Below are 14,127 nucleotides of genomic sequence, written 5' to 3'. Positions count from 1 at the left end.
GACCACCTGCCTAATATTGTGTAGGTCTCCCTTTTGCAGCCAAAACAGCCCTGATCTGTTGAGCCACGGACTCCACTAAACCTCTGAAGGTTTGCTGTGGTATCTGGTACGAAGACGTTAGCAGCTGATCCTTTAAGTCCTGTAAGTTGCGAAGTGGGGCCTCCATTGATCGAACCTGTTTGCCCAGCACATCCCACAGATGCTCGATTGGATTGAGATCAGGGGAATTTGGAGGCCAAGTCAACACCTTGAACTTGTTGTTATGTTCCTCAAACCATTCCTGAACCATTTTTGCTTTGCGGAAGGGCACATTATCCTGCTGAACGAGGCCACTGCCATCAGGGAATACTGTTGCCATGAAAGGGTGCACATGGTCTGCAACAATGCTCAGGTAGGTGAGACGTGTCAAAGTAACATCCACATGAATGGCAGGACCCAAGGTAAACATGTCAATGTGTGTTTGGAATAGCTCCGCCTTTCCTTCCTTAGACCACTTTTGATAGGTACTGACAAGTGCAGACTGGGAACACCCCACAAGGGTCGCAGTTCTGGAGATGCTCTGACCCAGCCGTCCAGCCATCACAATTTGACCCATGTCAAAGCACATCCCATTTTTCCTACTTTGAGGACAGAATGTTCACTTGCTGCGTAATTTATCTGACCAGTGTATCAGTGTTATTCACTTCACCTGTCAGTGGTCATAATGTAATGGCTGATCGGTGTATCAGTGTCATTCACTTCACCTGTCAGTGGTCATAATGTTATGGCTGATCGGTGTATCAGTGTCATTCACTTCACCTGTCAGTGGTCATAATGTTATGGCTGATCGGTGTATCAGTGTTATTCACTTCACCTGTCAGTGGTCATAATGTAATGGCTGATCGGTGTATCAGTGTCATTCACTTCACCTGTCAGTGGTCATAATGTTATGGCTGATCGTTGTATCAGTGTTATTCACTTCACCTGTCAGTGGTCATAATGTAATGGCTGATCGGTGTATCAGTGTCATTCACTTCACCTGTCAGTGGTCATAATGTTATGGCTGATCGGTGTATCAGTGTCATTCACTTCACCTGTCAGTGGTCATAATGTTATGGCTGATCGGTGTATCAGTGTCATTCACTTCACCTGTCAGTGGTCATAATGTAATGGCTGATCGGTGTATCAGTGTCATTCACTTCACCTGTCAGTGGTCATAATGTTATGGCTGATCGGTGTATCAGTGTTATTCACTTCACCTGTCAGTGGTCATAATGTAATGGCTGATCGGTGTATCAGTGTCATTCACTTCACCTGTCAGTGGTCATAATGTTATGGCTGATCGGTGTATCAGTGTTATTCACTTCACCTGTCAGTGGTCATAATGTAATGGCTGATCGGTGTGTCAGTGTCATTCACTTCACCTGTCAGTGGTCATAATGTAATGGCTGATCGGTGTATCAGTGTTATTCACTTCACCTGTCAGTGGTCATAATGTAATGGCTGATCGGTGTATCAGTGTCATTCACTTCACCTGTCAGTGGTCATAATGTTACGGCTGATCGGTGTATCAGTGTCATTCACTTCACCTGTCAGTGGTCATAATGTTATGGCTGATCGGTGTATCAGTGTCATTCACTTCACCTGTCAGTGGTCATAATGTAATGGCTGATCGGTGTATCAGTGTCATTCACTTCACCTGTCAGTGGTCATAATGTTATGGCTGATCGGTGTATCAGTGTCATTCACTTCACCTGTCAGTGGTCATAATGTTATGGCTGATCGGTGTATCAGTGTCATTCACTTCACCTGTCAGTGGTCATAATGTAATGGCTGATCGGTGTATCAGTGTCATTCACTTCACCTGTCAGTGGTCATAATGTTATGGCTGATCGGTGTATCAGTGTCATTCACTTCACCTGTCAGTGGTCATAATGTTATGGCTGATCGGTGTATCAGTGTCATTCACTTCACCTGTCAGTGGTCATAATGTTATGGCTGATCGGTGTATCAGTGTCATTCAGTAAACCTGTCAGTGGTCATAATGTTATGGCTGATCGTTGTATCAGTGTCATTCAGTAAACCTGTCAGTGGTCATAATGTTATGGCTGATCGGTGTATCAGTGTCATTCAGTAAACCTGTCAGTGGTCATAATGTTATGGCTGATCGGTGTATCAGTGTCATTCAGTAAACCTGTCAGTGGTCATAATGTTATGGCTGATCGTTGTATCAGTGTCATTCAGTAAACCTGTCAGTGGTCATAATGTTATGGCTGATCGGTGTATCAGTGTTATTCACTTCACCTGTCAGTGGTCATAATGTAATGGCTGATCGGTGTATCAGTGTCATTCACTTCACCTGTCAGTGGTCATAATGTTATGGCTGATCGGTGTATCAGTGTCATTCACTTCACCTGTCAGTGGTCATAATGTTATGGCTGATCGGTGTATCAGTGTCATTCACTTCACCTGTCAGTGGTCATAATGTTATGGCTGATCGGTGTATCAGTGTTATTCACTTCACCTGTCAGTGGTCATAATGTTATGGCTGATCGGTGTATATGGTCTGGTGACACGTTTGAGTGTCCGTCAAACATGTGTTACCTGTGTATCATCCTCATGATGTTGCCATAGACGTCTTATGTGGGAGTTACTCACCCTCACAGTAGTTGCAGGCCTGGGTCAGTGCTTGGCAATGGGTCAACATGGCCACCTTAGCCACAGCCACGCCCATCACTGTGCCCTCCTTACTAGCCTTGTACTAGGAGAGGAAACACAACCGCTTAGGATCGGATGAAAATCATGCACATGCCTGCACCTGCACACACACACACATCCACACACACCTCTATGTATGCCGGCTCAGTGTTTGCTGTTGGGATGTGGGGCTGCCAGTCCTTGCCAGGTTTCGTGAGGTACTTGGAGTCTGTCACTACCCACTTTAGCCGAGGCCAGCCTATAAGAGACAATCATTATTCTATATCAACCAATAGACTTCATCAAAAGTGACTCATTGCGACTATTTCTAGAGATGAGGTTGACCAGACCGCATTTGTCAACACAATAACTACAAATCAGATTGTGTTGGCTTCCTAAATAACAACTCATCATTATTTGTAGATTAGTCATTGGGTCACCAATGACACTGGGAATTATGGCCAGCAAGATCCTGACCTTTGAACTGTAGTATCTCTCCAGTTGGTGTCTTGGGCAGTCCCTTCAGACAGATCTCACTGGTCAGAGCTAGACCCACACCACAGCTGCCCAGAAGGAAGCCCACCTGACTACTGCCAGCATCCTGGAGGTGGAACAGAAACATACATGAAGTCAATCCCAACAAATATATTGTTATGCGACAGCTTTAACCGAAACATATCTGATTTAAAATTCTGAGCTGTCAAGGTGAAAAATAAATCTACCCTACCTGCTTATCAGCTGCTCTAGATACAATCATCTGCTAAATGACCCAAATGCTATGTAGATATGAAAACATGTCAATGTGTGTTTGGAATAGTTCTGCTGAAATGTTCCTTACCTTGCGTGACAGTGGTACCTCGATAGGGACAGGGATGACCTCAGCCAACAGGCAGCCATAAAAAGCCACCCAGAACATCCCAGGGTCACTGTTAGGGTACACCAAAGCCACCTACAAGGCATAAAACCAAAAAACGACATTGACGTGTGGACTGGAATGTACCATTAAGACACAGAGAGAGGTAGTATGAATCTCACCCTGTCTCCAGGCTTCAGGATCTGTTCATTCTTGGGGCCCAGTTTGTTGAGGAGGGTGTAGGCCAGCTTCACACTACGGCTCCACAGCTTCCCTGTTGGAGGGAGGGAACAGAGAGGGAGGGAAGAAGGGAAGATGGAGGGAGGAGAGCGGGCATTGTTAATAACAGTGGCATTTTCTGTTAAAGCATTGGGGGACAGGCCTGTGGGGTTAGAAATAAGTCAGACAGTGACGTACTGTAGAACAGTAGATGAGTGTGTAGAGGGGTTTGATACTGATGTACCGTGGGTTAGTGTGTAGAGGGGTTTGATACTGATGTACCGTGGGTTAGTGTGTAGAGGGGTTTGATACTGATGTACCGTGGGTTAGTGTGTAGAGGGGTTTGATACTGATGTACCGTGGGTTAGTGTGTAGAGGGTTTAATACTGATGTACCGTTGGTTAGTGTATAGAGGGGTTTGATACTGATGTACTGTTGGTTAGTGTATAAAGGGGTTTGATACTGACGTACTGTTGGTTAGTGTATAGAGGGGTTTGATACTGACGTACCGTAGGTTAGTGCGTAGAGGGGTTTGATTCCAACATACCATTGGTTAGTGTGTAGAAGGGTTTGATACTGACGTATCGTAGGTTAGTGTGTAGAGGGGTTTGATACTGACATATCGTAGGTTAGTGTGTAGAAGGGTTTGATACTGACGTATCGTAGGTTAGTGTGTAGAGGGGTTTGATACTGACATACCGTAGGTTAGTGTGTAGAGGGGTTTGCCAGTGATGTCCAGGGCTGTGAGGGCTGGGCTCTTGCCCTGTGTGGCTCCCCAGCGAGCCAGGGCAGCCTGGAGGGCCGGGGGCCAGTTGCTGACCACCCCCAGGGGCTCCCCCTTCACAGGGATTATCTGACGGCCCTCTGGCCGTGGGGTGTTTGGGTCCACCTGTGGCACTAGAAGAGGAGGGAGAATCAACCTGGTCTCAGAAGGATTGTGCAGACTATTTTACATACATTTTAGCCAGGGGATTTCGTAAGATATATTATGTTCAGTAAAATACCGTTAGAGTCGGAATTGAGAAAAAAAACAGAAAACCATGTTTCGAACAGGCAACCTTCCGCATCCCAGACAGGTGTACTACCCACTGCTCCAGTGAGGAATCTGTAACCAGTGAAGGCGAGTGGTGGTGTCACAACATAAATATGTTTGAAGTGACTTTCTTTGTAATCCTAACCCAAACCATAACCCTAACCTTAACCACAGTGCTGTGATACCTAACCCTAACCCAAACCCTAACCTGAACCCCAGAGCTGTGGAACCTAACCAAACCTTAACCTAACCTTTTTTGTTTCCTAACCGTAGCCTAAACCTTAACCCTAACTTTAACCCCAGTGCTGTGATGCCTAACGTTAACCGAACTGTAACGATAAAATGCTTTTATAACATATTCTAGCGACACTGGTGTTGCTGTTACTCATCCAAAATCTACATATCCAGTGTTGTTTAATGGGTAGGGTGACTGCCCGTTCGAAACACAGGTCAAACATTTTGTTAAAAGTTCATCATTATTTATATGTTTTCATAGCGTTCGTAAATATCATACGTTTGTCTGGCGTTCGTATGTTATTTAACGTTTTAATAGCACTCGTAACATTTGATACGTTGTAATAGCATTCGTAAGAGGTTATGTTTTAATAATTTCCTAATGTATCATACGTTTTGGTGGCGCATTGTAATGTAACCTAACGTAACATCACATATCAAACGAAATCTGGTGCCATGGATTTTCGTAAAACAGTCTACGTAGTGTCCTGAGAACACGTTGAGAGAATGGAGGGGGTTGGAACAGAACAACTACAGAGGGAAATACATGAAATGAACAAAGATATAGCCAAGATATGACGCCGTGTTATTCGAGTGCATTTGATAAATAAACGTTTAACTTTTTGAAAAATGAATGGGCTGCTCACCTTCTACAATCTCTTCCTGGTCATCCATGAAGAACTCACTGAGGGGGGGCCTCTTGGGCCTCTTCAAGGTGTTGAGCAGCTGCTGGATCTTTGTGGACACCCTGCTGTTGACCGGGACACCTGAGGGGTGGGGGGTGGTCCGACAAACACTGTCACACACATGCACACAGACTCTACCTGCCCCGATACATGAAGGAAAGTCCTGACACACTAAACTGTCTGGATTTAACTAGTCTATTTCTTGACTCACAGTCTTTACACAGCATTCACATTTATTTGTGTATTTATTTGAAGTCATTTTAGACCAGTTGAAAACAAGCAGACAGGGCTACTCTAGACCAGTTGGGACGTGGAAGGGAATAGGAATCATTGGTTTCATAATAGGAAAACACATGAGGATTCATTCCGTTTCAGAGGATGGTTCTAGTTGACAGAGATACTACACTCCCTGATCATATAGTGCAAACACAGGGAAAGAACAGGTCACAGAGGCAGACAGACACACGGTATAAAACAACTAGCTCATGTATTTCTCATAAAACAGTTTACCTCTTCTGTTACCTATAGCCAGTCAAAATAACATGTGATAGGGTGGAAAAAGACCAGAAGAAAACAAAGCAACATGATTTGATTAATGATAAGGAAAGTCCACATGGTATACAAAAATACTATTACTTTAAAATAGTTCTTTTTAATGGAGATGCAAAAGTGTGTGAGGAATAGACAAGGACGCCCCCTCAAACGGTCGTATTCTCTATTCGCACACTCACACACAGCCACAGTGACCCGTGGAAGATGCTGTTCTTACCATCGGCTGTCTCCATCATGCTGGAGCGGCTCTGTCCACGGCTCATCCCCCGGACCACGGGAGGGTTGTTGGGCCGGTCCACCTGAGTGGAGCCCCTGGCTTGGGGGGCCAATGCCGTCACATCTGGAGGGGGTCCGCTGTTCTCTGAAGGGACTGGAAACAAGACAGAGTCATGTTATTGGTCCAGTTAACCTGCCAAGTCACGGCATTGAAAAATGTCAGGTTGTGAGGACAGATCTTACCGATGCGTGCGTTAGCCAACATGTCAGCTATGACTGTCTGCTGTGACTGTAGAGGCTGATACTGGGGCTGGTACTGGGGCTGGTACTGGGGCTGGTACTGCGGCTTGTACTGGGGTTGGGCTTGGGGCTGGGGCTGCGGGGGTTGAGACTGGGCTTGGGGCTTGCCCTCCCCGTGGGACAGGGTGGAAGAGGCAGAGGACGAGGTGGAGGATCCTTGGACTGAGCGGTTTATCCAGGAGTCGGGGCTCTGCAGACTGGGGGGCTGCAGCAGAGAGGTAGGGGCTGGAGCCCCCAGATCAGCCCCCACCGATGTCTGCCTCCGCAAAGCACCTTCATCCTCTGAACCTGAAGAGGAGTCTGAGATTGGGAAGGGAAAGTTAGAGAAATGGAAGAAATTAGAAAGAGAGAGTGCGTGGCATTAGGGTTAAACTCCACCAAAATGAAAGTCATTAGGCTGTTCCTGATAAAATCAGGCTGATGTGAAGGGGCTTTAGTCAGTACCTGTGGGGTACAGTTGCTGAAGGGGTTAGTCACTACCTGGTGAGGTACAGATCTTGGAAGGGTTAGTCACTACCTGGTGGGGCACAGTTGTTGAAGGGGTCAGTCACTACCTGGTGGGGAACAGATCTTGGAGGGTTTAGTCACTACCTGGTGGGGAACAGATCTTGGAGGGTTTAGTCACTACCTGGTGGGGAACAGATCTTGGAGGGTTTAGTCACTACCTGGTGGGGAACAGATCTTGGAGGGTTTAGTCACTACCTGGTGGGGCACAATTGTTGAAGGGTTTAGTCACTACCTGGTGGGGAACAGATCTTGGAGGGTTTAGTCACTACCTGGTGGGGAACAGATCTTGGAGGGTTTAATCACTACCTGGTGGGGCACAGTTGTTGAAGGGGTCAGTTACTACCTGGTGGGGAACAGATCTTGAAAGGGTTTAGTCACTACCTGGTGGGGAACAGATCTTGGAGGGTTTAGTCACTACCTGGTGGGGAACAGATCTTGGAGGGTTTAATCACTACCTGGTGGGGCACAGTTGTTGAAGGGGTCAGTTACTACCTGGTGGGGAACAGATCTTGGAGGGTTTAGTCACTACCTGGTGGGGAACAGATCTTGGAGAGTTTAGTCACTACCTGGTGGGGCACAGTTGTTGAAGGGGTCAGTTACTACCTGGTGGGACACAGAACTTGGAGGGTTAAGTCACTACCTGGTGGGGCACAGTTGTTGAAGGGGTTAGTCACTACCTGGTGGGACACAGAACTTGGAGGGTTAAGTCACTACCTGATGGGGCACAGTTGTTGAAGGGGTTAGTCACTACCTGGAGGGGTACAGTTGTTGATGGGTGACTGGACGTAAGTGGAGCGGCGTTTGGTGGGCATGGGCAGGGCCATCTTCTCTTCCTTGTGTTTGGCCAATGCAGCCTGCACAGCCTCTGTGTGGATATCTGGAGCAACGAGAGAGAGAGAGAGAGAGAGAGAGAGAGAGAATAGGAATATAGAGTAAGATTTCTCCAGCATGACAACACAAATGACTAAAATATTTTATCATGATAAAATCATTTTTCTGTGAAATAGCATTTTCAGAAAGGTAAGATATCTTATAACAATAACAACAAAAAATCCCATAGATATTGATGCAGAAATACAAGCAGTTTCAACTCAGTAAAAGCTGAAGCAGTGTTTCAATTTCTACCATCAATACGAGATGCTGTAACAGATAAGCTAGTATCACCCTCACCCATCTCTTACACCCGTTGTTAAATATTTTATTTGAATACACAAATCAGGTAAGTTACACAAGAGATTGAAACATTTTTGGACACCTTTTAAAACAGATAGTTCGACCTTCTCCAAAAAGTGGTATTGCCCCTGAACACTGACACAGAGTGACTCACTAGCTGCTTTTCCCTGGACTTGTGTAGTCCCACAATATGCCTGTGAATGCAGACCCCTGAACATTAGTATCCCAACCTTGTATTTCTAACCAAGGCTGATATTTGACCATCTTGTCAGCGAAGGCCTGCTCAATGTAGCGGCTAAAAGAACAGCCTATTGCCTGTATAAGCACCTCCCTTTGGCCTCCCCCACTGAACAAGCACGTGAAGAATATTTGGTTAACTGAAGAACACATCAGTGACATCAAACCAACGTCCACAAGAATGTTTATAGATGTGTTTACAGGTCAGTCTTCCTGACTCACTTCACTGACAATCAGAATGACTGTTTATGAATAGGTTATTGATTGAGCACCAAGATTTCACAACTGGGGCAACTGACTCACTTACATGTAATCAATCTAGCGCATAGGTCTTCAACCGTCTCCTGGGGACCCCCCAGCCATTTCAACTATCAGATGTATCCCAGAGCTGGCATACCTGAATCAACTGATTAACCAATTAACAAGCCCTTACCTGTTGAATCAGGTGAGTTATTTCAGGGCAAAAACTAAACTGTGAGATGGCTTTGGGGTCCCAAGGAGGGTTGAAGACCTCTGATCTAGGGTATAAGATGTGTCATGGGTTTGCAGTTCACCACTGCTAAATTGTATTTAGTTGGAAGAACCTGTAGCCTCACCTTAACATTGCGCTCTGCGATTGTTGCAGCCAATAAGGGTCCTTAAAAATTTTATAATATGTATTTTCTCCTTTGTGCCCCATGTTATCAAAACCATTCTTGTAGTACTCGTAATTTCATGGCTAACTGAGGTATGGTGCTGATTCTGATAGATTATGCATAAATACATCACACATACAGCCCAAAATGGGACGTTTAAAAAAAATATGTTTTTTTGCAAATGTCCCTGACAGCATCTTCAAGAGTTAAGGTGAGCATTTCCTTGTCAGCAGCATCTGATCCATGGAGAAGGAGACGGAATGGTCAGGACAGTTCAGAGCAGCACGTTTCCACATCCAAATGCTGAGGCCAGTTCAGTGCTGCCATCTGATAACACAGAGGTTTGTCCCCAGAAGTGGATGAAGTGCTCCATCATCCACATCCTCATCACACACACACGCAACACACACCGATGTGAGAACGCAAGAAACCTATCATGTGTTGCAGAGACAGGCACTTGCTACATGCATACATAGAATTCCTATAAAACAATGACGAAATTAATCGACCTGTGAATGATAATATAGCATCGCTACAAATCAACATATACATAACCAACAAGATAAAACGTTACAAGATAATATTTCCATGAATACTTCATCGATTGTGATATTGTTCAGATCCTCCCGATATGCTGCACATGTGATTATTCATTGCCATAGAAACATGAAAGACTGACCGTCACATACGCCTGTCTAAGAGGCTGAGAGGCGTCTCCACGGCTACAGGCAAGGTAGCAGGGTGTTAGGACGCTAACGTTGTCAGGCAAATCCTCCACCCCTCCGGCCCCACACAGTAACCAACAATGAACAGCACAGACTGCCAGGCGCCATAGGAGACCACACACACTACACACCGGCAGCACCTCAGCCTAGCAACCCATAAACACCACGACTGCAACCGTACACACACCCACGGAGGCTACTGAATGCAGAGACATTCCAGCCGTTATTGATCATAACATCCTTCATATAGCAGACGGCAGATTCTCCATCTCTCCGCCTTCTTGCTCACACCCGGGGCTGTCTTCTGTTCTCTCCTCCCTCTCCAACTCTCTAAGGGGCTGAGGTGTCGGCAGGCTCTTCATAAGGAGGACCGGCGGAGCTTGACGGACCCTCACCATGCCTGCCTCAGTCCCTCCCAGTCCGGCTCTTCCTGCCTGTGATATTTCTCTAATAAATAGCGAGAGAGTTTTCTCTTGATCCTCTTCAAAGTTCTTCTCCATTCTATTTGTTGCCACCTGGCTACCACTTTCCGCTTTGTCAACCCCGCCATTAAGTCCACCCAGTCAGAGTAAGATCATCCACATGTCACATGGGCCTCAAAGAGAACAGTCTTGTGTATTCAGTCGTGGTTTAGGATCAAACCCATCCCACACAAAGACTTTCAGGTCCTTCTGACTCCAAATGTCCAGCTCCACATGAGGCCACAACGCATGCGACTAGCATGCATCAGCGTGTGTGCTTGTGAGTGCGTGTTTGTGTTGCATGTGTGTATGGACGTGTATTTGATGTGTAAGTATGGGCTGTCCACACAGGAGGGAGAGAGTAGGAAAGCAGAAAAAGAGAAACTGCAGGGCAGAGAGCTTTTCAGATGCAAGATAAATTGACTTCTAGAAACAAAGAGCGAGTGATCGAGAGAAGAAAAGGGCTATGAAAAAGACTGAATAGACTTCCCTGCCTTCGTTAGCTCTTTCATGTCTTTTCAACCATCTAAAGATTCATTTGAACCCTCTTTCCATGTGCTCTATAAAACCAACAATAGAATGATATGGTTTTGAGTTCCTCCTTCCGGTCTTGTAATCTCCCTGCTCCCAGCACATTGCCAAGCCATGACATCGCTCTACACGCAATGAGGGGGATCTGGGCTCCTGGGACCGCCTGGAAAGAGGCTGCTCCTCAAACGGGGACTGAAGGGACTTTCCTTTTTCCACCGCAGCACCCACTTCACACTCTAATACACAATAATAATAATGACTTGGATTTATATATTTTCTGTCAACTAACTGAGATACTAAAAGGGCTTTACGCTGTTAGGGGTAAAATCACCTCATCCACAAACAATATGTAACAGCCACCTGGGTAATTTACAGTGACCAAGTTGCCAGAATAATCACCATAAAGCCCTCTGGCTTCTTATTGGTCTATATAAGACCATCCCAGAATTCTGCTTTAACATAGAATGGACTATGAAATCATTATACTACAGGTTACATTGACCGAAATTATTAAGAGAGTGGACATACTTAAAGATAGACATAATATTAACATTACTGGCTATGGCTCTGGTGTTGAGATAAAACATTCGTTGAAACATTCAGGCAGTGATGAATTCCAGTCTGAATTGATGTAGGAAGAGATGCGGTTGCTCACCTGACCGGTAGCGGTCATCCCTGGTCCCTCCACTGCGATGTGGTCGTCGGGAACGGTGCTCACGGTAGCGGGAAGAGGAGCTAGGGGGAGGAGCCTGAGTTTGGGCATTGGCATGAGTGGAACCGGAGGCGTTGCTAGGACCTGGAGCCTGTGCGTCATAGGCAGGAGGCGGAGTTTCCACTGGGGAGTACAAACCAGAGTGAAAGGAGACGACCCATGACCTCCATGTGTTAATGACACATCAAATCAAACCCAAACACATATTCTTCATCATCGTTTCATTTGATAATGTCTACCAACATCAACATTAGCGGCATCTTGAATGCAAAGCCAACAAAGCTGCATGTCATTGACTGTTGTCAACTACATTTTATGGGAGATGGGAAAAATGTAATGATACAGTTACATATATGGATATTTTATTTAACAAAATATTGTAAACATTATTATTGTTATATATAATTTTTGACAACATATAGCAAAATATTTCTACCAACATCTTGCAATATTATTTTTGACAATATCTCACAATAACATTTTTTATGATATATATCTGAAAATATATATATATATTTTTTTATTTGTTGTAATTTATGGTACAGCACCACAACAAGTATTTTTCCATCATACATTTTTCTTAAATGACAAAGCCTTCAGCACTTTCATTTCCATGATGATCAATTAAAACTAATTTTCTCATGTCTCTCTCTTGTCCCAATGCAGCAGACATATGGTGAGCAATACGTTTGGATCCGCAAATCACAATAGAATCTCAGTGTAATGACTCGCAATACACACAGGATCGTGTTAACCACAACACTACTGAATTCACACGTGAGTATCATTATAAAATTGCTGCCTGGCATTTCCTAGCACTAATTTTAACTGGACAAAACGAAGGCCTACAAAATGAAATAACTGATATTTCCAGACAATCAGCCCATTATGAAAGTGGGCATTGAAAATAGGGAAATTATGCCCGGCTGTCAGGACAGGAGAAGATGGCCTTTCACTGATGTGGCCTGGAGGAGAGTAGAAGACATTGTAGTAACTACAGCTACCACTGATTGGCAGCAGTGAACACCAAACCTTGACCATGTTTTGTTTCCATGATGAAGTAGGAACAATTAACATTATTATTATTTTGTAAACAAACAAAAATCTAACAAAAAATACAGGTTGTATATAAAGGTATTTTTCCATAAGCCAGACTGTCACGGGAACTAAATTCTGTGGAGAAAGGGAAGAGAGGGGAGTAGCTGTTTCCATTACAAGAGGGGAGGTTAATTTATTACCTGGTGTTTGAACATAAAAGGGAAGCAGAAGTTTAGTCCTTTTCTTCTCATATCCCTTCTGTGTGATATCACCTGAGAAATAAAAAAAAAACACTGTTTACTGATGTGATCAAACAGACAGACAACCCACAAAATGACCTATTCAGCAGAGATAGCATACAAAGGATACAGTATGAACCAAATCTACAGTGGAAAAGAGAATCAGCTGAAAGTAAATGACAGTTTATTTGTGGTTTGTTCACATACCCACCACTTGTTACTGTACTGTACACACACACACACACACACATATACACGTAGGCAGAATCAGGCAACTGTACACACACACACACACATATACACGTAGGCAGAATCAGGCAACTGTACACACACACACACATATACACACAGACAGAATCAGGCAACTGTACACACACACACATATACACACAGACAGAATCAGGCAACTGTACACACACACACACACACATATACACACAGACAGAAAAAGGCAACAGCACACACACACACACATATACAGACAGAGAGAAACAGGCAAGTGATGTCCATCTGTTATCAAGAAATACTAAAGCCTCTGAGGATTAAAGGGCTAGTGCTTATCATGTCTTAATTGCTAATATCTCAAAATCAGTTTGGGGGAAATATGTAAATATTCATACATTGATGGCACTGGATTTCTCCTCATATCATCTGTGGAATACATAAAAGTAAAACCAGAAAGTAACACAAGGACACATTTGTCTAAAACCCGATTGAACTGTATGTAGTTGAATTCATGTTTGCCACATTATACCTTAGCAACCAGAGTGATGGCCCTTCATGTCCAACAAGTTGTGCTATATTACCCATCTGTTCAAACACAGGCCTTTCATACCTCACCTATCATTTGAGAGAGAGAGCGAGGGAGAAAAAGAGAGGTATTAAACAAATAGAATGAAAAGGGGAGAGGGAAAGACAACTAGGATGAGTAGAAAACCAGGATAGATTTAAGTAGCTATGGATAGTGGTGTAAATCAGTGGCAGTATCAGGATGATTATTGTTAAGAGAATATGAATGAAGACGATATTTATGGTTAAGAGAATGAGAATGAAGAGGACGTGGGTGTTCCGATGGTTTATAATTACGAGAATGAAGAAGT

At 44.4% G+C, this 14,127-nt stretch overlaps 1 protein-coding gene across 4 annotated transcripts in view; it reads right to left on the bottom strand.

Annotated features, from left to right (window-relative positions):
* dip2bb (disco-interacting protein 2 homolog Bb) overlaps positions 1-14,127 on the bottom strand; it is a 48,181-nt gene that overhangs the window by 13,645 nt on the left and 20,409 nt on the right. For 2 of the 4 annotated variants that reach the window (XM_034287407.1, XM_034287408.1), the window contains exons 2-14: positions 12,989-13,060; positions 11,694-11,873; positions 8,028-8,153; positions 6,713-7,069; positions 6,471-6,623; positions 6,212-6,223; positions 5,663-5,782; positions 4,448-4,645; positions 3,712-3,803; positions 3,515-3,625; positions 3,154-3,277; positions 2,826-2,935; positions 2,638-2,740 (exon numbers count right to left, since the gene is read on the bottom strand). In XM_034287407.1, the coding sequence (XP_034143298.1) occupies positions 2,638-2,740; positions 2,826-2,935; positions 3,154-3,277; positions 3,515-3,625; positions 3,712-3,803; positions 4,448-4,645; positions 5,663-5,782; positions 6,212-6,223; positions 6,471-6,623; positions 6,713-7,069; positions 8,028-8,153; positions 11,694-11,873; positions 12,989-13,060 (1,758 nt within the window). The remainder of the gene's footprint in view (positions 1-2,637; positions 2,741-2,825; positions 2,936-3,153; positions 3,278-3,514; positions 3,626-3,711; positions 3,804-4,447; positions 4,646-5,662; positions 5,783-6,211; positions 6,224-6,470; positions 6,624-6,712; positions 7,070-8,027; positions 8,154-11,693; positions 11,874-12,988; positions 13,061-14,127) is intronic. The other 2 variants (XM_010881293.4, XM_010881295.5) reach the window with 1 other exon arrangement.

Source organism: Esox lucius, chromosome 17, assembly GCF_011004845.1.
Source record: "Esox lucius isolate fEsoLuc1 chromosome 17, fEsoLuc1.pri, whole genome shotgun sequence".
In the NCBI taxonomy this organism is placed as follows: Eukaryota; Metazoa; Chordata; class Actinopteri; order Esociformes; family Esocidae; genus Esox; species Esox lucius.
This window is presented reverse-complemented; position numbering and strand designations above follow the sequence as displayed.